Raw genomic sequence first — 25065 nt, forward strand, 5'->3', positions numbered from 1 at the left:
TCTAGTAAGGAGGAGAGGATGGAAGAGGATATAATACAGGTAAGCTCTGAGGAGAAACCATCAAATGAAAAAGAGACACCCTATTCACTTGTGTCAGGGATTGGCAGACAGATAAAAAGAGAAGTGTTTTTAGAATGCTTCTATACAAACACTGGAAGTCTAAATCATCAGATGGGTGAACATGAGTGCCTCATGTTGAACGAGGCTATCGTCATATAGGCATCCCAGAAGTCTGGTGGTATGAGGATAATCGGTGGGACATAGTAATACCAAAGTACCAAATATATTGGCAGGACAGAATAGGTTGCGCTGCGGGGGGAGGACACCGCATGTGAAAGCCAGCATGGCACAGTTACGAACTGTGGTTAAATCAGCTGCTGTATCAAACAATTGGAGAATAGCGAATGGGACGCCAATTTTCAAAAGGGGATTCCGAGATGATCCTGGCGTAGGCCGGTTGGTCTAAGTTCAGTACCAGGCAAACTGGCTGTAAAGATAGTAAACCACAGAATTCTCAGACACACGGGTGAACATCAGTTGTTGAAGAAGAGGCAACATAGTTTCTGTAAAGGGAAATCCTGCCTCACCAATCCACTGGAATTCTTTGAGAGGGTCAACATCTATGTGCCTAAGGAGGATCCAGTGGATGTAGGGCATTAGATCTCTAGGAAGCCTTTGACAAAGTCCCTCACCAAAGGCTCTTAGGAAAAGTAAGCTGTCCAGGGCTAAGAGGAAGGTCCTTTCATGGACTGGTAACGCGATAAACGATAGGAGACAGGGTAGGAATAAACAGACAGTTTTCAAGATTAGAACTAAGGTACATCCCCTGTAACTGTGTAATTAACAAATGATCTGGTAGCAGTTTATAGACTAACAAAACATGTCGATGGTATCATGAGCTTTCGTGGGCACAGCCCACTTATCCAGGTGACTGGAGTGTTGAGTTTAGGATGTGCAGACCCAAAATAAATAGGTGAGATGGCAGGTGGGGGGGGGGGGGGCAGGAAACAAGGAGCAGTGGGTATGAAAATATCAAAGGGAAAAACAGGGAAGCAGAACTGGCAATCTATAAACACCTGAAGATTGGATAAGGATAGCGATAGATAGGAAGAGAACAGTCACAGGGCCACGGCGCCACCAGCCGGCTGTCCTGGCAATTAGCCTTTCTTGCATTGCTGGGTGCCTCTCCCTAGCACAAGAGGGCAGTGTGAACACTCGGCAGGGATTTCTTGTGCAAGAAAGCCCTATGGCTAAAATGGCCTTCGGAGCTTTCTTGTGCAAGAGAGCGTCCACACTGCCATGGGCGCTCTTGCGCAAAAGCACAGCTCGCACATGGCAGTGTGGACGTGTTCTTGCACAAGACTTCTTGCACAAGAACCCTTGTTCTTGTGCAAGAAGCCGCCAGTGTAGACATACCCAAAGAGCTGTTTGCACCTTCATTGAACGTTAGGTTGATAATGTCCCAGCCATCCCTCATCTCGATTGAGGCCGTCAGAGAGAGAATTGAACTTGCGGATCAATTGCAATTCCAACTCCTCTCTGTGTATTTGACTGGTAGAATCGGTTTGTGATAAGACAGCCACCTGGAGATCTTTTAAAGAGTGATTAGGAAGATCGAAGTGCTCTCCAACAGGTGATTGTATGTTCCCTTTATGTATATCTGATTTATGGCCATTCATTCTTTCTTGTAGGGGCTGTCCAGTTTGTCCAATATATATAGCAGTGGGCATTGTTGGCATTTGCTGGCATAGATCAAATTACTGGATGTGCAGGTCAATGATCCTCTGATTTGGTAGCTTATGTTGTTGGCTCCAGTAATGAATTCCCTTGTGGGCAGAGTTGTCATTGGGGCTGATTGCCGGGCTGGGTTCCTGGATGTTTGATGTGGTTGTGTAGCATGGTTACCAGAAAGAATTTGTTTCAGGACGGGGGCTTGTCTGAGAGTGAGAAGGGGCTTTTCCACTCTGAGAGTGAGGGATCATTTTCCAAGACGGGTTGCAAGTTGTGGATAATGCGTTGGAGGGGTTTGAGTTGTGGGCTGTAGGTAATAACAAGTGGAATTCTGTTATCCTCACTTTTGGGTCTGTCTTAAGTAGTTCATATCTGGGTACTTCTTTGGCTCTGTCAATCTGTTTTTTCACTTCTCCAGGTGGGTATTTTGGATTTAGGAATGCCCTATAAAGACAGTTCTCAAACTATTGTATACAGCCGAGCTGCAGGAGCTGAACTCTCCATCCATCTCCTCTGCAGGGCACAGACGACTGTGGTTCCCTCTGACGGGGTCTGTGCTGTCACTCTAAATAGCTCTTTGAGCTTCTCCAGGTTGTCCAGCATCACCCAGTCTGGCCTCCAGATCAAAACTGAGCTAACACTGCCCCCCGAGCGCCCAGTGCAGGGCTGAGTAGCTGGGCTGTCAGGAGGTGAGACCCAAAGCCAAGGGCACCTGCCGAGAGCAGGCTGGCTGGAGAGAAGGGCTGGATCTCACGTCTGGCTGAGCAGGGAACTGGGCACAGCTCCCAGGAGCCACCAGGAGCTGCAGGGTCAGTGCCTCACCTGAGTCCTGGCGGTTTAATGAGGTGGGGCCATCGCAAGGATGCTTCGAAAGTGAGGCAGGTGGGCACAGAGAATCTCCCCTGACCATGGGGCTCTCCAGGTGCCATGTCAAGACCTGGTTCCCCATCCCTGCAGCTGCCGCAGGGCGCACAGCTGGGGAAAGGCAGGATCTGAAGTCCTGGAGCCTCCAGACATTGGAAACGGCTTGTCGGGGTCACAGGCCATTGGAATGAGTTTCAGCTGCTCTCAAGCGCCTGCAGACTGAGCCAGGCACCAGCCCCAGGCACAATACGGGCAAGGTCCGGACAACATCCCAGTGACTCATGGCCAGCCCTGCCCCCGCTGCTGGGCCTTGCGGCGGGATCCGGCCAAACGAGGCTGGTACCACTGCAATTGTTCAGGGGCTTTGCTGGGCGGTGCCTGTACCCTGCAGCCTGAGCCGTACGTTGCGCACTCGCAGTCACGACAAACAGGAATGCCCAGGCTTGGACGGCATGTGCCCCATGGGATCTCTCAGCCCACAGCACTGCCCCAGTATTCACCACACCAAGGGCGTGTCTAGCACGTCCTCCCGCCTGCCCTGTGCAGATAAGGACAATTGCAGGCTGTCAGCAAGGCTGAGATCCTAGGAGCTGTGAGCGACTATTTCGGATGATGTCATCCTGCAGGCGGGTTCTCCGCACCCTATATATCACGGGGCTCCGTCTGGGGGTTTACGGAGGGAGCAGAGCACCGAGAGCCCCGTGCAGACCAGACAGCCGCCTCGCCATGAAGATCACAGGGGCCGTTCTGCTCTTCGCTCTGGCCCTTTACTGCTCCTACTCGGGTGAGTCACTGAACCCTGCTCTGATACCTCTGCCCCTGGAGGGACGGGGTCGGACTCACGTGGATCTGTATGGGGGTTCCCACCCCCACATCCACCGTGGCTGATTCCAGGAGCAGCCGGTTTATTTCCGAGGCTGCGTCTAGACTGCAGGCTTCTTTCGGCAGAACCTTTTTTTCAGAAGAGATCTTCCAAAGAAACTTCTTCCACAGGAAACTTCTGTCCATACACAGCAGCACATTGAAAAAGCGATGTGCTGTTTCGAAAGAGAGCATCCACGTAGAATGGACACTGTCTCACGTGTACGCTGTCATTGCTCTGGACGGAAGGGCCACCAGTGCCCCTGTGCTTTTCCCTCTTTCCTTTTCTTTCGAAAGAACTCCCCCTTCCCCGTCCACACGGGCCGGTTTGCGAAAGCCTCTTTTGGGAAAAGGCTCCTTTCGATTTAATTTCAGAAAACACGATTGCAGCGTGGACGTAACTGGAGCTTTTTCAGAAAAACGCTGTAGGGTAGACAGAGCCTGAGATGTCCCTGCACCATCCTGACATGGAGCAGCAGGCTGGTTCCGTGAGCTCCGACTGCCTGGCCCGATCCCACGGCTCTGAAGGGCTGTTCCGGGGGTTCTCTCTGGCTGGGAGATCCCTGACTGCCAGTAACTGAGACAGCTCAGAAGATTCCCAGCCCCTAGAAATCCAATGTCCCTGTGATCCCCTTGGCTGCTGAATGTCTCCTGAGCTACAGTTCTCGCCCAGGAAAAGTTTCTTCTTATCTCCTGTCCTTAGGTGTTGCTCCATGTGCTGAAGTAATTCAAGTCCATGATCCTTAATTGGCATGACAGGCTCTGCAGTGGTGCCAAGGTAGAAGCAGGAGGGTTTAGATCCTTCCCAGACAGTTACTGCTCTTTTAATTCCACTGCTGGAGACCTTCTGACCCACAGCCGCTTCATGCAGAAAATTCTCCCCTGGGGACACTGGGCAGAGGTTTGTTAAGGAACAGAGACAGATGTTTGGGGTGAAATGTCTCATTACACTTGAGGGATTGCTGATGTCATTTTCCCTATGACTCAATTCGGAAGACAGTGAAATGAAGAAGACAAGTTGGAGATAGTTCCCTGGGTAATTCTGGCCGTCAGCAGGAGTGTTGTGGGCAAGACACTTCCTCCCAGGACTTCCTGGGCCGGTTAGGGAGCTGCATGCCGTGTCCTACACAGGGGTGAACGCTTTTCACTGACTTTCCCGCCAACGTTCCCTTCACTGATTCCGGTCTGTCTGGGTTTTGTTCCAGATGCTGCTGGCAGCCCTGGTAAGGTAAGTCGATCCCCCCTGTTCGTTAACTGTCTCTGGTGTGAAGCATCTCAGGCACAGTCTCTGGCGTAGAAACAGGCGAGAACTCATGAGTCAAAGCAGGAGCAGAGTCTGCCTGGTGCCAACTGAGCAGAGACTGAATCTCAGGCACTGAGCACCTCTGGGAACAGCGACACTGCAACAGAACACCAGTGTCTCCGCTGACTCAGGCTCATGGGTCGTGCGCTACAGGGCTAAAGATCGGTGCGAGATGTTTGGGCTCTGGGACCCTCTCGGGTACCACAGCTCGGGTTGAACACATGTGTCTACATGGCAGTGTATTCCATGCACTGTTGTATATGGCAGTCGGGGATGGGTCTGTGAGAGAGAACGGAGGAGGGGACATTCCCACACGTGTGATGGTTTTTCTGTCTGAGCATCACCTGTCAGCACACAGGGCCCTTCGTGCACACAACATGTGATTTCTACTCTCTGCACCCCCACCCTCCCCCAGGCTCCTGGGTCTTGTGCTACAGGGTGAAAGATCGACATAAGATGGTTGAGCTCAGGGACCCTCTCAGGGTGAACGCACGTGTCTACATGGGAGTGAGTAGACGGAAGCCACGTGGTCGAGGGAGGGATCCCATGCACTGTTGTACAGGGCAGTTGGGGATGGGCCTGTGGGAAGAGCAGGGATCAACAATAAGACAGAGCAGAGGAGGGGACGGTCCCACAGGAGCATCAAGGTTTGTATGTGTGAGAATCAGCTGTCAGCCGAGATGCCCCTGCGCTCACACACCGTGTGCTGTGGGGGCTGCAGTGTCTCTTGCACCAGGGAGACGGGCTCAGCTCCTCTTGGCAGCGAGAGGGGATCTGGGCAGTGAGTCCAAAGACCAGCAGAGACGGGGGACAGGGTGACATACTGCGAACTCTCAGGGATAGAGACTGTCCCTTCCCCTGTGTTCAGAGGATGCCCAGCCCCGTCGGGGGGATGGGGGAGGGGGATAGCCAACAATGCAGACAATAACGCGTAGAGCAGTGGTCTCCAACCTTTTTACACCCACGATCACTTTTTAAATGACAGACCAAGCCAAGATCTACCGCCCCGCCCCTTCCTTGAATCCCCGCCCCTTCCATGAAGCCCCGCCCTCTCTATTCTCCTCCTCTCCATCACTTGCTATCCCCAATCCTTATACTGCTACTTTTAAAAAAAAATCCCACCATTCCTCACAGCTACTCACCAGTGCTGTTGCTCGGAGTCCAAAGACCAGCAGAGACGGGGGACAGGGTTACATACCGCGAACTCTCAGGGATAGAGACTGTCCCTTCCCTGTGTTCAGAGAATGCCCCACCCTGTGGGGGGGAGGGAGTGGGGGTGTGATGGCGCGTTGGGGTTTTCCAGTCTTCTGCATCCCCGTAATGGCACGGACAGACTCCGCCAGCCAGTAGAACAGAGGGAGTTTATTGCTTCTCCAGGATACAGCACAGTAATCTGGTTCCGGGGCAGGCCTAGGATGCCTCAGGCTGTCTCCTCCATGCTCTTCCAGCCCTGCCCCCAGCCAGGGGCGGCAGTCCACCTTCCTTTGTTTCTCTCCCTACGGGGGTAGCTGGTCGGACAGGTTGAGAGACCCTTGCCTAGTGACTCATCCTCTGTCCTGCTGGGCCGTGCTACAGACAGCAGCCAGTGGAGGTCACCCACCGCCCACTGCCCAGCATAGCAACCAGCAAGGTACCCCCCACTACGTCACAAGGGGATAGCCAACAATGCAGACAATAACGCTAAGAGCAATTCTAATGATCTCTGCAGGGTTACTGCAATGAGTACACGGAGCCGCCCGGAGGCTGCCCACGGATACTCGACCCCGTTTGTGGCACTGATGGCAACACGTACAGCAACAAATGCGAGTTTTGTGCTGCAGTCTTGTAAGTAACAGAATAAACGGCCCCTTTTATACAAACTAAAATACAATTGTGATGTCACTCAAGCCCTTTCCTGCACCCATCAGTCTGTATCTCCTAGAGCCTGGGGCAAGTGTCTGAAGAATTGTTCCTGCCAGCCAAAGGGCTCTGGTCATTTGATGTAATGGGGCCGTGACAGAAGCTTGCTCTGATTGGCCAGAAGGGTTGCAGCACTAAGTTCTGTGTGTCTGTCTTTTCCCTTAGCATGAAGCTTGGAAGTCTTTGCTTTCTCCACGAAGGAAAATGCCAGACACGTGACAGAACTGGGCACTAACTTTAGGAACTTGAGCTGCTAGTTCCCACTAGTGGATCCACATTCTCCTCTCAGCCTCCATTCCCAGGGCTCCTGACAGCATCGCTGACTCCCCACCTGTCTCTGCAATAAAGGAAACTCAGAGCCATTCCTGCCCTCGGTGGTTTTTCCCCCTCTCAAAGGACAGACTCCGCTCAGCAGGGTATCAAAAAAATTCCCTCCAGCTTACAGACCGGCGTCGAGCGGAACAGAAAATGCAACGCCTGGTCACATACACTAAGGGAGTCCCAGACTGGCCACCGCTGTATCACCTCCTGCCGTGGCTTTTCCCACAAAACAACCCAAACTGAGCCCCCAGACACATTCCCTGTGTCCGACTCCTTCCCATTTAGACTTGTTATCAGTGGACCTCATCCTGAGACCATGAGCAGCGCCCCAGGGAAAGGCTGGGAGAACAAGCAGGGGTGCGGTGTTAGAGAATCAACCACCCAAAGCTTGTCTCAGGGCTACCTGTCAGGGTGGGGAATGTAAAGGGCTTCTCCTTCTCCCTCCCTGATACGTGGGGGGCCCTGTGGATTCAGGCTGTGGGCTGCCGCTCTGCCCAGTAAGTTGCCCCCCACGTTCCTCCCCAAACGCAGCAACCTGTCAAATGTGTTTGGTCCTCAGCAAACCTCTGGGCTGCCCTGGGGGAGCTGGGCCACCTCTGACCCTGCTGTGAAGTGGTGCCACGTCCCCGTGATACGGGAGAGTCTGGAGCGGGGAGACGTCACAGCCAAGTGCCTGGAGATGGGACAGATGCTTCGAGTGCCTGGGATGGTCGGGAGATTGCTTCTGTGCATGTGTCCCTGTAGCCCACCAGGCCCTGGGAGAGGAACTTTTCCCACTGGGTCAGAGGGCAGCAACTGTGTCTCGCTGCACCCAGCTCAGTCTCTCCTAGGGAGTCAGCTATCCCGGGCTCTGGCTTATGGTCAGGCCAAGCCAACAATGATCCGGTCCCAGGCCATGCTCAGGGTGGGGAGGCAGAGTCCTGAGGTACCAGGCTGCAGAGGCTCATGCCTTAACCGTGAGACCACTGGGACCCACCCCACACCCCTCCCTTCTGCTGATGCCTGAGTCCTGGGGAGGCTGGTGGTGGCTGCCCCGCTGCTCCCTAACCAGGTTTGGGGCGGGGGGGCAGCAAAGAGACTGAGGGGACTGGTCTAGGCCCGGGTTTGGGGACAGGGGGAGAGCAAACACACAGTCCTGAGGGACCAGCCCAAGCCCTGGCTGAGGGCGCAACAGACAGACAGTCCGGAGGTACCAGTCCAGGTGCTGGCTGGGGGCCTGGCAGTACTTCCTAGTGCCTGGGGGTCTGTCTACACTACAAAGTTAATTCGAACTAACAGCCATTAGTTCGAATTAACTTTCATAGGAGCTACACACGCGAACCGCTGGTTTGAACTTAATTCGAACTAGGGAAACCTCATTCTACGAGGACTAACGCCTAGTTCGAATCAAGTAGTTCCAATTAAGGGCTGTGTAGCCACTTAATTCGAACTAGTGGGAGGCTAACCCTCCCCAGCTTGCCCTGGTAGCCACTCTGGGCACCACCAGGGAAACTCGTCTGCCCCCCTCCCGGTCCCGGAGCCCTTAAAGGGGCACGGTCTGGCTACGGTGCCCGTGCCAGGTGCAAGCCTGCCAGCACCCAGCCAGCAGACCTGCACCTGGCACAGCACTAGCCAGCCACCCGCTGCCACCCAGCTCTCCGCCTCTTCCCAGGACTAGGCTGGCGGCTCCCAGGAGCCTGCCTGGGGCCGTAAGAGGCAGGCGCCTGCCTGGTCTAGTGCAGAGATCGTGGACCTCATCCAGGTTTGGGGGGAGGCCTCCAACGTCCACAACCTCCGCACTAGGCACAGGAAAGTGGCCGTCTAGGGCAGGAGAGCTGCCAGCCTGGCCACCAAAGGCCACATGTGAACCCAGGAGCAGGTTTGCATGAAAATCAAGGTGGTCCAGTGAGACCCCTGACCCTGAGCCCTGAGCTTAGAACATAAGAACATAAGAATGGCTGTACTGGGTCAGACTAAAGGTCCATCTAGCCCAGTAGCCTGTCTGCCGACAGCGGCCTACACTAGGTACCCTGGAGGGGATGGACTAAAGACAATGACCAAGCCATTTGTCTCGTGCCATCCATCTCCAGCCTTCCACAAACAGAGGCCAGGGACACCATTCTACCCCCTGGCTAATAGCACTCCATGGACCCAACCTCTATGACTTGATCTCACTTCTCTTTAAACTCTGTTATAGTTCTAGCCTTCACAGCCTCCTGTGGCAAGGAGTTCCACAGGTTGACTATGTGCTTTGTGAAGAAGAACTTTCTGTTATTAGTTTAAAACCTGCTACCCATTCATTTCATTTGGTGTCCTCTAGTCCTTATATTATGGGAACTAATGAAGAACTTTTCTTTATGCACCCTCTCCACACCACTCATGATTTTATGGACCTGTATCATATACCCCCTTAGTCTCCTCTTTTCTAAGCTGAAAAGTCCCAGTCTCTTTAGCCTCTCTTCATATGGGACCTGTTCCAAACCCCTGATCATTTTAGTTGCCCTTTTCGGAACCCTTTCCAAGGCCAAAACATCTTTTCTGGGTTGAAGAGATCACATCTGTACACAGTACTGAAGATATGGCGTACCATAGTTTGATACTTCCCCTCCTCCTTCTTCCCCTGGCTTCCCCCCCTCAAGCTCCCTCCTCCCAGGTTTCCCCTTCCCCTCTCCCACCCTCTCTCTTCCCCTCTCCCACCTTCTTTTCCCAGTCTCCCCAGTCCCCCCCCCCCCCCCCAGTTTTGTTAAATAAAGAGAGTTTATATTTCTGAACACGTGTCCTTTATTTTGTACATCAGGAAGGGGGGTTAGGGAGGGGTAAGTGGAAGGAGGTGAGGGAGGAATGGGGTACGAGCCCCCGATGGGGAGGACTGAGGTGTCTCTGCGGGCTCCTCGGGGTGGAAGCTCTCTGGCAGCCCCCCGATTGACCCCCCCTCCGGATGGCAGCCTGCAGCAAGTGCAGCCGGGCTGATGGCCGAGTGCTGTGATGTGCTGAGCCAGGCTGTCCCTCATCGAGTTAGACAAGCGAGCGGGGAACCCTGAGAACTGTCTCTCTGGGGTGGGGGTCGGGTCCCTTTAAGCACAGCCCTCGGCTAGCCTGAGACACCTGTTCCGGCCAGCCTTAACTTCAGTTCAGGGTCCACTCAATGTGGACATGCTAATTCGAATTAGCAAAACGCTCATTTGAACTACTTTTTAGGTCCAGATGCACTAGTTCGAATTAGCTTAGTTCGAATTAACTAATTCAAATTAAGTTAGTTCGAATTAGCGCTGTAGTGTAGACAGACCCTGGGTGACTAATTGTCCCTGCCGGCCAACGGGCTCTAGTACCTGAGCCCAGTGAGGTTTGCGCAGGTGCCTCCTTGCCCAGAAGGCGAGAGCCCTGCACTCGGTGTCTCTCTGCAGTGAGAAGCCCGGCAGCCTTTGCTTTGCGCACAATGGAGAATGCTGAATCCTCGGCGTCCAGCGCGGACAGGAGCTGAGCCCCGTGTGCTGTTCGCTCCCACGAGCAGAGCCCCGCACGGAGCCCGTTCCCGTCCCGCCTCCACGGCCTGGCCCCGGCACCCTCACTGCCCATCCCCCTGCCTGCGCAATAAAGGAAACTCAGCGGAATCCGACGCCTCGGTGGTTTTCCCGCTCTCCTAGAAGGGGCTCTGCTCTGCAGGGTCTCTGCCAGGCCCCGAGCTAGCGACCTGCATGTGCAACCACCGGGCACGTTCCCAGCGTCTGGCTCCCTCTCCGAGTGCTAGCCATGGGCCAAGTCATGGGCAAAGCTGCAGCAAGAGGCCGTGGTCGGGGGAACAGCCGGGGCGAGTGGGGATGGCACACGGCCAGGGGGGCACAACCTGCACCCGGAGATGGGCGGGGTTGCAGGACTATCTACTTGGGCCAGCCCCTCCGGCCCTGCTGAGGGTGCCCCAGCCAGATAGGAGGTTGGAAAGGGGCCCATGCGGCTCAGGGCCGGTGAGGCCGGGCTGGAGAGCAGAGCTGCCCTGCGGGCTCCTGCCAGAGAGGCTGCACAAAGCTCAGGGGGGAGCTCCGCGAGGCCAAATGCTGCTGCTGTTCCCCCGAGGGCTCAGCCCTACCACCGAGCGGACACTAACCACTAGGCTCTGGGCCCACCGAGGACCCGTTGCAGCTTCCATCCCAGACACAGGTGGGGCTTTGCCTGCTTGTGAGGGCAGAGCTGTGCATGGCTTGTCCTTCGCCTGCCATGGGAGCCCTTGTGCCCACGTGGATCCAGGCGGGGTGCCCTCCCCTCAGCACCAGCAAGCCCTTGTTCCTCCCATCGCCTCCCCCTGCCCGGAGGCCCAGGAGCTGCACGCTCTGCCCGTCTCTTCCCAGGGGCCTGTGCTGCACTATTGGCTGGACCCCCTGTAGCTCTCGGACCTTCCCAAACATGTCCAGCATCACCCAGGCTGGGCTCAAATCTGCCCCCCGAGCGCCCAGTGCAGGGCTGAGTGGCTGGGCTGTCAGGAGGTGAGACCCAAAGCCAAGGGCACCTCCCAAGAGCAGGCTGGCTGGAGAGAAGGGCTGGATCTCACGTCGGGCTGAGCAGGGAACTGGACGCAGCTCCCAGGAGCCACCGGGAGCTGCCGGGTCAGCGCCTCACCTGAGTCCTGGTGGTTTAATGAGGCGGGGCCATCGCAACGATGCTTTGAAAGTGGGGCAGGTGGGCACAGAGAATCTCCCCTGAGCATGGGGCTCTCCAGGTGCCATGTCAAGACCTGCTCCCCCATCCCTGCAGCTGCCGCAGGGCGCACACCTGGGGAAAGGCAGGATCTGAAGTCCTGGAACCTCCAGACATTGGAAACAGCTTGTCGGGGTCACAGGCCATTGGAATGAGTTTCAGCTGCTCTCAAGCGCCTGCAGACTGAGCCAGGCACCGGCCCCAGGCACAATACGGGCAAGGTCCAGACAACATCCCAGTGACTCGTGGCCAGCCCTGCCCCCGCTGCCGGGCCCTGCGGCGGGATCTGGCCAAACGAGGCTGGTACCACTGCAATTGTTCAGGGGCTTTGCTGGGCGGTGCCTGTACCCTGCAGCCTGAGCCGTACGTTGCGCACTCGCAGTCACGACAAACAGGAATTCCCAGGCTTGGACGGCATGTGCCCCATGGGATCTCTCAGCCCACAGCACTGCCCCGATAGTCACTGCACCAAGGGTGTGCCCGGCAAGTCCTCCCGCCTGCCCTGTGCAGATAAGGGCAATTGCAGGCTGTCAGCAAGGCTGAGATCCTAGGAGCTGTGAGCGACTATTTCGGATGATGTCATAAAGCAGGCGGGTTCTCCGCACCCTATATATCGCTGGGCTCCGTCTGGGGGTTTACGGAGGGAGCAGAGCACCGAGAGCCCAGTGCAGACCAGACAGCCGCCTCGCCATGACGATCACAGGGGCCGTTCTGCTCTTCGCTCTGGCCCTTTACTGCTCCTTCTCGGGTGAGTCACTGAGCCCTGCTCTGATACCTCTGCCCCTGGAGGGACGGGGTCGGACTCACTTGGATCTGTATGGGGGTTCCCACCCCCACATTCACCGTGGCTGAGTCCAGGAGCAGCCGGTTTATTTCCGAGGCTGCGTCTAGACTGCAGGCTTCTTTCGGAAGAACCGTTTTTCGGAAGAGATCTTCCAAAGAAACGTCTTCCACAGGAAACTTCTGTCCATACACAGCAGCACATTGAAAAAGCGATGTGCTGTTTCGAAAGAGAGCATCCACGCGGAATGGACAGTGTCTCCCATGTACACTGTCACTGCTATGGATGGAAGGGCCACCAGGGCCCCTGTGCTTTTCCCTCTTTCCTCTTCTTTCGAAAGAACTCCCCCTTCCCCGTCCACACGGGCCGGTTTGCGAAAGCCTCTTTTGGGAAAAGGCTCCTTTCGATTTAATTTCAGAAAACACGATTGCAGCGTGGACGTAACTGGAGCTTTTTCAGAAAAATGCTGTAGGGCAGACAGAGCCTGAGATGTCCCTGCACTGTCCTGAGATGGAGCAGCAGGCTGGTTCCATGAGCTCTGACTGCCCGGACCCGATCCCATGGCTCTGAAGGGCTGTTCCGGGGGTTCTCTCTGCCTGGGAGATCCCTGACTGCCAGTAACTGAGACAGCTCAGAAGGTTCCCAGCTCCTACAAATCCAATGTCCCTGTGATCCCCTTGGCTGCTCAATTTCTTCTAAGCTACGGTTCTCGCCCAGGAAAAGTTTCTTCTTAGCTCCTGTCCTTAGGTGTTGCTCCATGTGCCGAAGTAATTCAAGTCCATGATCCTTAATTGGCATGACAGGCTCTGCAGTGGTGCCAAGGTAGAAGCAGGAGGGTTTAGATCCTTCCCAGACAGTTACTGCTCTTTTAATTCCACTGCTGGAGACCTTCTGACCCACAGCCGCTTCATGCAGAAAATTCTCCCCTGGGGACACTGGGCAGAGGTTTGTTAAGGAACAGAGACAGATGTTTGGGGTGAAATGTCTCATTACACTTGAGTGATTGCTGATGTCATTTTTGCAAAGGCTTAATTCAGAAGACACTGAAATGAAGGAGACAGGTCGGAGCCAGTCCCCTGGGTAATTCTGGCCGCTAGCAGGAGTGTTGTGGGCAAGACACTTCCTCCCAGGACTTCCTGGGCCAGTTAGGGAGCTGCATGCCGTGTCCTACACAGGGGTGAACGCTTTTCACTGACTTTCCCGCCAACGTTCCCTTCACTGATTCCGGTCTGTCTGGGTTTTGTTCCAGATGCTGATGGCCACCATCATTTGGTAAGTCGATCCCCCCTGTTCGTTAACTGTCTCCTGTGTGAAGCTGCCCGTGCACGGTCTCTGGCTTAGAAACAGGCGAGAACTCATGAGTCAAAGCAGGAGCAGAGTCTGCCTGGTGCCCGACTGAGCAGAGACTGAATCTGAGGCACTGAGCACGGCTGGGAACAGCGACACTGCAAGGAAAGACCAGTGGGTCACCTGACTCTGGCTAGCGGGTCTTGTGTACAGGGCTAAAGATCAGTGCGAGAGGTTTGGGCTCTGGGACCCTCTCGGGTACCACGGCTCAGGATGAATGCACATGTCTACATGGCAGTGAGTAGACACAAACCACGTGGTGTGAGGAGGGGATTCCATGCGCTGTTGCAGAGGGCACTCGAGGATGGGATGGTAGGACGAGCAGGGGGGACTCTGAGACAGAACGGAGGAGTCCCACAAATGTGCGATGGTTTTTTGTCTGAGCATCACCTGTTAGCGGACATGGCCCCTCGCGCACACAGCGTGTGATTTCTACCCTCTGCGTGCCCCCTTCCCGTCAAACGAACGAGTCGGCTCTTATCACAAACTCTGAAAGGGAATCCTCTGAACTGTCATTCATGTTAAAATTCGACACTTGCCAACAAGGACTTAACAAGAATTTGAACTATCTCACCCATTACCAAGACAGTTTCCCCAATTATCACCTGTAATACCATTAACTCACAAACATCCCACTCTCCCTACCTTTAATATCATCAATTCACAGACACTTACCTTCCTTCCTCCCCCCCCCCCCCCGCATCCCCCTTCTGTTCTGCAAAGTGATTTGTCCTTTTCATATTTGTTCATTTTTTTAATTGTATCCTTTGGTATATATGGTTGTGACTACTTTCTTCCACTATTTGATCTGAGGAAGTGGGTCTGGCCCACGAAAGCTCATCATCTAATAAACCATCTTGTTAGTCTTTAAAGTGCTACATTGTCCTGCATTTTCCTTCAACTACCCCAGACTAACACGGCTACATCTCTATCACTATTCCCCAGACTAGAGGCTCAGATCCTCCTGGCAGCAAGTAGGGAACTGGGAAGTCAGTCGGAAGATCAGCAGGGACAAGGATAGTATGAGATCATGCGAACTCCTCGGGGCAGGATCTTTCTCTTCCCCTGCGTGCTCAGCCCTGTGATGGAGTGGAGGGCGGGGTTAGGGCTCTACTGCAGTGCAGACAGTAACACTAAGAGCAATACTGTTGTTCTCCGCAGGGTTTCTGCACGGAGTACAGCACACGACCAATAGTGTGCAATGACCACTTCAATCCCATCTGTGGCAGTGATGACAAAACATACCTCAACAAATGCACCTTTTGCCTTGCAGCCTAGTGAGTAACAGAATAAACAGCCCATTTACACAACTAACATGCAACTGTGATGGAAGCCAAGCCCCTGCCAGCTCCCCTTGCTCTGTACCTCCTAGAGCCTGGGGCAAGCGTCTGAAGAATTGTTGCTGCCAGCCAAAGGGCTCTGCTCATTTGATGTAATGGGGCCGTGACAGAAGCTTGCTCTGACTGGCCGGGGGTTGCAGCACTAAGTTCTGTGTCTCTGTCTCTCCCCCTAGTGAACAGCGTGGGAGTCTTTGCTTTCAGCACTACGGAAAATGCAAGCGGACTCCCAGAACTGGGCACAAAGTTGAAGAACTGTAGCTGCCAGTTCCCACTAGCAGAACTGAGCACGGAGCCACATTTGTGTGTCAGCCTCCATTCCCAGGGCTCCTGACAGCATCGCTGACTCCCCACCAGTCTGTGCAATAAAGGAAACTCAGAGCCATTCCTGCCCTCGGTGGTTTTTCCCCCTCTCAAAGGACAGACTCCGCTCAGCAGGGTATCACAAAAATTCCCTCCAGCTTACAGACCGGCGTCGAGGGGAACACACGATGCAACGCCTGGTCACATACACTAAGGGCGTCATTGACTGGCCATCGCTGTATCACCTCCTGCCATGGCTCTTCCTACAAAATAACCCAAAAGCAGCCTCCAGATATATTCTCTATATCTGAGTCCTTCCCATTTGGAGTGCTACCAAGGGATCAAATCATGAGACCATGAGCAGCGCCCCAGGGAAAGGCTGGGAGAACTAGCAGGGGTGCGGTGTTATAGAATCAAGAACCCAAACCAGGGCACAGGGCTACCTGTCAGGGTGGAAAATGTAAAGGGCTTCTCCTTCTCCCACCCTGCTGTGTGTGGCCCTGAGGAGTCAGGCTGTGGGCTGTATCTCTGACTAATTCCCCCACATTCCTCCCAGAACCCAGCAACCTGCTAAATGTGTTTGGTCCTCAGCACACCTCTGGGCTGCCCTGGGGGAGCTGGGCCCATCTCTGACCGTGCTGTAAAGTGGTGCCACCTCCCAGTGGTACGGGAGAGTCTGGGAGCGGGGAGATGTCACGGGAAGTGCCTGGAGATGGGCCAGACGCTCCGAGTGCCTGGGATGGTCGGGAGGTTCCTGCTGTAAGTGTGTCCCATCTCTGTGTGACCGAGGGACTGTGCTCTGACTCCACGGGAGAGAGTTACTGATCCAACACCACCAGGAAATCAACTCATGGGGGGAGGGGGGAATTACTGCAAATCCCTGGCAGCCCAACACTCCAGAGCAGAGCCAGCCCCGGGGGAATGTCACCGATTTGTCAGGCTGGGATTCAACTTCCAAAGGGCGGCAGAGAAGAACAGGGACATTGGTAGAAAGCATCAGTCAGAACTGGCCCAGGGACCCTGCTTTGAGTCTCACACGGACTCCACAGCATCTCCCTGTGGAATACGGGGACCCCCCCCCCCCCCCCGGGGTAGCACGCTGGAGCCTGGCTCTTGTGTGTGGTGTTTTCTCTCTAAGGCTTCCTCCCCAAACAGATGCTCTGGGCTCTGTGGAAGGGGCTGGCCAAGGGAGCCCTCTCATAGCCTGTCAGACTCACAGGCCTTGTGCTCTCTGGGCTCCACACAGCCCCTGGGAGCGGCCCCCTTCGGCGTGACAGCCTTCTGTCGAGGGGGCATCGTCCCGCGGGTCAGGCCCTCTGGCCCCAACGCCTCCCCTGAGAGCTCCTGAGCCGCGCCTCTGGGCGTTGTGCCCCGTCTCTCGCTGTGGATTCCCTCGGGGAGTTCACTCCATGTGGCCCCCCGGTGTTACCTCAGTTTGTGTGTTTATTGGTTGTGTGGAGGGGAAATTGTGAAGTAGTGTGTTATGAGTCCTGATTAAACCAGACTAAGGCAGTTGGTTCAAACCATCTATCTTAGTTCGAACCAAGGAAGTTTGCCAGTTGGAAGTTTCCCGCCTTTCCAAATTGCACATGGTACTAGTGCTCTGCACCCCAGTCTAATTCTTTGCGCTCGGTACCAAATTGCTCTGCACTCGGCTCAAAATAGCTGCACACGGTTCAGAATGTTCTGCACCCCACCCGCAAAAGAGTGCACTCCGCACCTTTGGAATCTTCCCGCCGGGGAGTGCTTAAATACCCCCGTTCAGGAGCGGTTCGGGTTCCTTTTCCTTGTTGGGTTCCTGATTGCGTTTGGTTCTGTCGAATGTCTTGCTGTGGGAGCATGAATGGTAGAACGAGTGCGAGAGTGTGAGCTTAGTGTAGTGTTTGTGTGAGTGTGGTGGGTTCTATTTTGGGGTTTTTATGCCTGTGGAGAATTCCTGAGTGAAAACCATTTGGATCCCATTGGATTATTCCCGGAGAGCGGAAGGCCTTCCACTTATAATCCATATCCCATCCATCATCAAACCAGAGGGTCTGATCCTGAAGTGACGTCGAGGGATCCCCTCACTCTTCCTCTGCCACGGCTTGCAACTAGCCAAGGCATAGAGGTCATGAGCGCCTCAGCTGTTCTAGGCCACGTGAATGTAATGTATAGCCCTATTGTTTAGGGGTCTTTACTATCTACTTTGTCTTCGGGGATAGGGAGGATTATAGAGTTATTGTTACATGCTGTTGTGTATTTTAAATTTATAATATATGGTTTGGCCCTAAACTGAGACTCGGAGTTTTATTTGGAAAACCATGCGCCGGTGATAGATACAGCCACAAGTAATCGGCCTCAGGTGATCCCTTCTTCTGGGACTTGGGATATTTACCATCTTCACTACAAGTCAGGGCACATCCAATCAGGGTTTTTAATTAATCGTTACTGCGTCCCAGGGTAACACCGGGCAACACCCCCACAGGGAGCAATGCAGCCCAGCTCTCCAGACAAGCCTGACTCTCACCAGCCTCACAAGCTTACGAACGCTTGACCCCAGCCCAGGCAGTTCTCAGGGCCCTTGAGACCAGCAACCCTTCACCCAGCACATCTCGCTCTTGCTCAACTCCAGGGAGGCTCTGGCTGCTCTCCCCAGTCTAGAATCCCCCTTCTTCCAACTGATCACTGGCCCCACAGCTCCGGCCCTCTCCTTTGACTCTTCCTCAAGACAACAAGTCACTGGAGCCCTCTCGCTTCCAGCCTTTGTTCCCTCTTTGGCTGGAACTGGATGATCAGGGACTTGTGTCCTCAGCCCACTGTCCTCCTACTGGCCAGAACCAGCTGCCTTCCAAGCCTGGCTGGGTGTCTCTGTCACCAGGTCACCAGTTGGTAGAAAGCCCCCATCTCCAGGGCACTGCCTGGGTTTCCAGTTGCTAGGTGAGAGCAGACCTGGTCACAGACTCGTAGAGTCATAGAACTGGAAGGGACCTCAAGAGGTAATTGTCCCCTGCCCTCACGGCAGGACCAAGCACCGTCTAGATCAGCCCTGACAGGTGTCTGTGCAACCTGCTCTTCTCCATCATTTCTAGAGATGGAAATTTCGCAAAAGTTCTGCGCACTTTATTCCAGTGTTTAACCACCCTGGCAGGCAGAAAGATTTTTGTAATGTCGAACCTAAACCTCCCCTGCTGCAGTTTAAGCCCCTTGCTTCTTGTCCGATCCTCAGAGGCCAAGAGAACAATTTTTCCCTGTCCTGCTTGTGACACCCTTTTTGATACTTGAAAACTGCTATCGTGTCCCCCCCTCAGTCTTCTCTTTTCTAAACGACACAAACCCAATTCTTTCAGTCTTCCCTCATCTGAAATCACAAGCCCTCTCCCACCACCTTGTGAAATGTGCAGCACATAGAGAACCTGCAGCACAATGTAAAACCCTGCGAAATGTCCCAACTTCATCCCATCACGTATGCGAGAGAGCAGTGTGGTAAGTGCTCACTAAAGAGCAGTGTGGTAAGCATGAATTGGGAGGCTGCCAAGCTCGTAAGAGAAGGTCGTTGGAACTACTGTTAGGGTAGTGTCGCAGAGTCGTAAGCTTAGCTGGCGTGTTTTCTTTTATTTTGCTTTGTAACTGTCTGTGATCTGTCTGCTATTGCATCACTGAAATCACTTACAGTAGTTTTTAAAGCAGGACAGGGCGAAAGGCAACAGGTGTGGAGGAGCATGTGGATTGGACAGAGACGTCTCTTAGGAGAGGGTCTATTAATGGAGATTATCTGTGTCCCAGTAAGGAGGAGAGGGTGGAAGAGGATATAATACAGGTAAGGTCTGAGGAGAAACCCTCAAATGAAAGCCAGACACCCTATTCACTTGTGTCAGGGAGCGGCAGACAGATAAAAAGTGACGTGTTTTTAGAATGCTTCTATACAACTCTGGAAGTCTAAATAACCAGATGGGTGAACAAGAGTGCCTCATAGCAAATGAGGCTATTGATATAATAGAAACCTGGTGGCATAAGGATAATCAGTGGGAGATGATAATATCAGGGTACCAAATATACTGACAAAACAGAACGGGAGGCACTGCTGGGGGAGTGGCACTGCATGAAAGTCAACATAGAATCAAATGAAGTAAAACACTTAAAAGAGCCAAACTGTATCACAGAAGCTCTGGACAGTGATAAGAATGTCGCAGTAGGGACATAATGCCAACCACCTACGTCAGGGCGATTAGGGAGACACGAAAAATAAAAAGTTCTCACCAATAATCCCCATATTGGTTGTCACCTCGGGACAAGGTGCAGATAGAAAGTTTCTCGACACCTTAAATGACTGTTTCCTGGAGCAACTAGTCTTAGAACACACAAGAGGAGAGAGAATTCTTGAATTGGTTCTAAGTGGAGCAGGCTCTGGTCCAAGAGGTATATAGAGCTGGGCCACTTGGCAATAGTGACCATAAGATCATTAGATTTAACATCCCTGTGGCGAGGAACATACTACAGCAGCCCAACGCGCTTATATTGTATTGCAGGAAGGGGGACTATGCAGGGAAGAGGAAGTCAGTGAAACAGATTAAAAGGCACAGTGCCAAAAGTGAAATCCCTGCAAGCTGTGTGGAAGCTTTGTAAAGATGCTATAGCTTAAAGAGTTATAAAAGTTCTAAAGTATCAGAGGGGGAGCCGTGTTAGTCTGGATCTGCAAATGTGACAAGGAGTCCTCTAGCACCTTATAGACTAACAGATGGATTGGAGCATAAGCTTTCATGGGCTAAGAGGTCTCACGAAGTGGATCTTTGCCCACAAAAGCTTATGCTCCAATACAAAAGCCATGAAGAGGCTCAGCTGGAATGTGTACCCCTAATTTAAAAAGAAAACAGTAAGGCTGTGTCTAGACTGGCCAGTTTTTCCAGAAAATCAGCAGCTTTTCTGGAAAAAAACTTGCCAGCTGTCTACACTGGCCACTTGAATTTCCACAAAAGCACTGACTTCTTACTGTAAGAAATCAGTGCTTTTTGCGGAAATACTGTGCTGCTCCCGTTTGGGCAAAAGTCTTTTTCCAAAAGACATTTGCGCAAAAGGGCCAGTGTAGACAGCTGAGATTTCTTTTCCGCAAAAAAGCCCCATTGCAAAAATGACGATCGGGGCTTTTTCATGGAAAAGCGCATCTAGATTGGCCACGGATGCTTTTCTGCAAAGAGTGCTTTTGCAGAAAAGCATCCTGCCAATCTAGACGCTCTTTTCCAAAAATGCTTTTAACAGAAAACTTTTCCGTTAAAAGCATTTCCAGAAAATCATGCCAGTGTAGACGTAACCTAAGAGAAGCAAACAACAAACTAAAAAAGCAGTGAAAGCTAAAAAAGAATTTGAACAACTAGCAAAAATCTTAAAAAGTAAAAGCTAATTTTTTAAACTACATCAGAAGCAGGAAGCCTGTTAAACAACCAGCGTGGGCACTGGCTGATCAAGGTGCTAAAGGAGCACCCAAAGACAATAAAGCCATTGTGGGGAAACTCAGTGAATTCTTTGCCTTGGTCTTCACAGCTGAGGTGGGGGAGATTTAGTGTGGGGGGGGGGGGGCAAATCTGAGCAACTGTCCCAGACTGAGGTGTCATTAGGCCCTTTACAACCTTGCACCATTCCAGGATTTGTCCATTTTTAAGGCCAGAAGAAACCATCACGAGTCTCTCCTCTGACTTCCTGCATAGCCCAGACCCCAGGATTTCCTCTGAATTCATCCCTGCTTCAACCCCCACCAAGCTTTCGGAAAGCCAGGTCATCTGGTTTTAAAGACTCCCCCGATGGATAACCCACCACCACCCCTACTCAATTCTCCCAGTGGTTAAGTGTCCTCCTTGTGAAACATTCTCTCTGCCATGAACCATCTAGGAACACCCTAGGAGGGGGCTGAGCACAATCAGAGGGTCACCCCAATCCTCCCTGCTGCTTGGTGAATTTTCACCAGAGGATCCTATGAGCCTCCCTGAGCACAGCACTAGCAAACATGGTGCATGCCCATGGCACACCCCCAGCAAGCAAAACCATCCACCCCCCTGCTTCCAACAGATGGTGCCGCTCTGCTCCCTCTTATAGTGTGCTGGGGCAGATGAGTTCATTCCCCGCACCTGGCCCGGACTAGTGACCCAGCCCTTGGGGCATCACCTGTGGCTCTTTCGCTAGCCAGAGTTAGCATGCAAAGGGTTATCTCTGTCTTTCTGCTCAACACTATGCTGTCCTCCTGGGTGGGGCAGTGCTGAGCAGAGCTGCCTCCAGAGCAGTTGGTGTGGGTTCAATTCCCAGCTAGTGCACTGTTGTGGCCTTTAAGGGTGTTACAAGGAGGAACATGATAGGACAAGCAGCAATAGGCTTAAATCCCTGCAAGGGGGCTACATCTACACCGGCATGATTTTCCAGAAATGCTTTTAACAGAAAAGTTTTCCGTTAAAAGCATTTTCGGAAAAGCGCGTCTAGATTGGCAGGATGCTTTTCTTCAAAAGCACTTTTTGCGGAAAAGCGTCCACGGCCAATCTAGACACGGTTTTCCGCAAAAAAGCCCCGATCGCCTTTTTCACGATCGGGGCTTTTTTGCAGAAAACAGTACTGTGCTGTCTACACTGGCCCTTTCGCACTAAAGTCTTTCGGAAAAAGACTTTTGCCCGAACGGGAGCAGCATAGTTTTTCCGGAAAAGCACTGATGATTTTACATGAGATCGTCAGTGCTTTTCCGGAATTTCAAGCAGCCAGTGTAGACAGCTGGCAAGTTTTTCCAGAAAAGTGGCTGATTTAGAAACAGAAGGTTACAGGCTCCACAGCCAGCTGGTGCAACTTGCATTATTCACTCCAATCGGCCTGGGAATCTCGCATAGCCCGGTGCCACTGACCTGTGCTGGCGGGGTGGAGAGCAGGAAAGATGTTCCCCAAAGCCCCCCGGCAGACGGCAGAGATCCAGGCCCAGCCAGGCGAAGAGCGCTGCTTGTCGCTCATGTTTCCCCAGGAAGAAAAGTGGCTGTTTATTTACCTCTTTTAATTTAGCCTCAGAAAATTCTGTCTACACAAAAAGGGCTCTGATGGGCAGCGCAAAGCGCAGACAGACGTGAGGGATCTCTTCCGCCAGGTCGGAGGAGCTCCCATGTGCCATTGCCTAGTTACCAACTGTGGTTAAATCAGCATCTGTATCAAATGACTGGAGAGTAGCGAATGTGACGCCGGTTTTCCAAAAGGGATCCCGAGATGATGCTTCGGGGTCCGTGGGTGGCCACTCCAACCCCGTCCACCCGGATCAGTCTCGGGGGAATTAACACCCAAACAGACGGTCCAGGGTTCCCGCGCCCTGACCTCAGGGTGGGTGGGCAAACGGTAAATAATGACAAGGGAGCCCTGGGTTTGGGCAGGCCAGGAATGATGGCAGAGGCCTGGCCCTGGATCAGGTGGGGCTGCAGGAAAACAGTTTGTAAACAACCTCTGCAAGTAGGTCTCCTTGTTCAGGAGAGTGGCAGGCGGCTTGCTGGCAACGGCGAGAGGGGGACGTTACCACGCAAGCGGGAAAGGCAGGATCTGAAGTCCTGGAACCTCCAGATTTTCAAAACAGCTTGTCAGAGTCACTGGCCATTGGAATGAGTTTCAGCTGCTCTCAAGCGCCTGCAGACTGAGCCAGGCACCGGCCCCAGGCACAATACGGGCAAGGTCCGGACAACATCCCAGTGACTCGTGGCCAGCCCTGCCCCCGCTGCTGGGCCCTGTGGCAGGATCCGGCCAAACGAGGCTGGTACCACTGCAATTGTTCAGGGGCTTTGCTGGGCAGCACCTTCAACCTGCAGCCTGAGCACACACAGTCACAACAAACAGGAACACCCAGGCTTGGACGGCATGTGCCCCATGGGGGACCCAGCCCACAGCACTGCCCCGATAGTCACCAAGGTGTGTGTCTGGCACGTCCTCCCACCTGCTCTGGAAACCACTGTAGAGATAACTTTAATGACAGCTTGGAGAGCCCTGGAGCTGTGAGCGACTATTTAGAGCCTAGGTCAAGTGTCTGGATTCTTGTTGCTGCCAGCCAGAGGGCTCTGGTTATTTGATGTAATGGGGCCTGGATAGACGCTTGCTCCGACTGGCCGGGGGTTTCACCACTAAGTTCTGTGTCTCTGTCTTTCCCCCTAGTGAACAGCTTGGCAGTCTTTGCTTTGAGCACGATGGAGAATGCCAGCCGCCTGACAAAACTGGGCACAAGGTTGAGGAACTGTAGGCGCTAGTTCTCACTAGGGGAGCCACATTCTCATCTCAGCCTCCATTCCCAGGGCTCCTGACAGCATCGCTGACTCCCCACCTGTCTGCAATAAAGGAAACTCAGAGCCATTCCTGCCCTCGGTGGGTTTCCCCCTCTCAAAGGACAGACTCCGCTCCCCAGGGTATCAATTAAATTCCCTCCAGCTTATAGACCAGCGTCAAGGGGAACACAAAATGCAACACCCACTCATATACACTCGGAGCCATTGACTGGCCACTGCTGTATCACCTCCTGCCGTGGCTCTTCCTACAAAATAACCCAAAACAACCTCCAGATATATTCTCTATATCTGAGTCCTTCCCATTTGGAGTGTTATCAATGGTTCAAATCATGAGACCCTGAGCAGCGCCCCAGGGAAAGGCTGGGAGAACAAGCAGGGGTGGCCACTGTGCCTCACTGCACCCAGCTCAATCTCTCCTAGGGAGTCAGTTCAGGGGCTTGGGCTCACGGTCAGGCTGAGCCAACAGTGGCCTGGTCGCAGCTCGGACACAATGTTCTGAGGAACCAGGCTCCAGAGGGGAGTCAGGCCTTAACTGGGACCCATCCACACCCCTACCTGCAAGTGATGCCTGATGGTCCCTGCCTGCAACTGATGCCAGCGTGAGCCCTGGGGAGGCTGGTGGTGGCTGCCCGGCTGCTCCCCAACTGGGTTCAGGGTGGGGCATCAAACACACAGTCCTGAGGGACCAGCCAGGCCCTGCTTGGCGGGTGGGGACTAGCACACAGAGGGGTCTCCCAGCACTGGCGGGGAGCCCTCACACACAAGCCCGCCATCGCGGCGGGAGAGAGAGGGGGCCCCCATGGCTGGGCTGGCAGGGGGGATGCAGTTCCGCCCGCCCTGCTGCATCCCAGCCCTGCCAGCTGCAGCTCCGTCTGCCACTGGGTTAGTGCGGATTCTGCCTACCACACGCTGACACCGGCTCTGGCCCCACCAGACTAAGGATGCCTGCCCTGGGCTCCTTCCGCACTCCCCCTCCCAGCACACCTGGCTACATGGCAGGTCACCTGTCACTGGGGGCCTGGCACTGCTGGCAGGGGGTGTCGTTCCTCCAGGTCACAGTCTGTCTGTGGCTCTGGCCGTCTGGACCGGTCCTCCGCCTCTTCCAGGTTCACTGCTACCTCCCAGCATGGGAGCACGGAGCAGGCATCTGGATCCTCGGGTGGCTGGGGGCAGACTGGCCTCCTGGGCTGGTCTTTTATAGCTCTGGCCACAATTCCTGGAACCTCCAGTGATGTGCTGGGAACAGGCGCTGCCCACCGGGGCTCTGAGAGGGGCTCCTCCCCCTCTGGGTCAGTGGGCAGCCACTCCGACGCACTACAGCCCCACATCTCTGCGGAGAGAGTTACCGAACTACCTCCAGGAACTGAACTCATGGGGGGGAATTACTGCGAATCC

At 53.8% G+C, this 25065-nt stretch overlaps 2 protein-coding genes across 3 annotated transcripts in view; both read left to right on the forward strand.

Annotated features, from left to right (window-relative positions):
* The window catches only part of LOC102444914 (ovomucoid-like), a 30051-nt gene extending 6127 nt beyond the window's left edge, over positions 1-23924 (forward strand). Inside the window, exon 4 of the mRNA XM_089769437.1 lies at positions 23543-23924. Coding sequence (XP_089625563.1) covers positions 23543-23627 — 85 coding nt within the window. The 3' untranslated portion in view covers positions 23628-23924. The remainder of the gene's footprint in view (positions 1-23542) is intronic.
* LOC102460862 (ovomucoid-like) lies at positions 3223-15497 on the forward strand. 2 transcript variants are annotated; one of them, XM_075900657.2, is made up of 4 exons: positions 3223-3379; positions 13678-13700; positions 14937-15052; positions 15289-15497. In XM_075900657.2, exons 1-4 carry the CDS (start codon positions 3322-3324, stop codon positions 15371-15373), a joined length of 282 nt encoding a protein of 93 aa, XP_075756772.2. In that variant the 5' UTR covers positions 3223-3321; the 3' UTR covers positions 15374-15497. The 2 variants fall into 2 exon arrangements, with proteins under 2 accessions (XP_075756772.2, XP_075756771.2); XM_075900656.2 differs by lacking the exon at positions 3223-3379 and adding an exon at positions 12205-12395.
* Positions 23925-25065: the final 1141 nt, after the last annotated feature.

This window comes from Pelodiscus sinensis, chromosome 16, assembly GCF_052426305.1.
Source record: "Pelodiscus sinensis isolate ZL-2025 chromosome 16, ASM5242630v1, whole genome shotgun sequence".
In the NCBI taxonomy this organism is placed as follows: Eukaryota; Metazoa; Chordata; order Testudines; family Trionychidae; genus Pelodiscus; species Pelodiscus sinensis.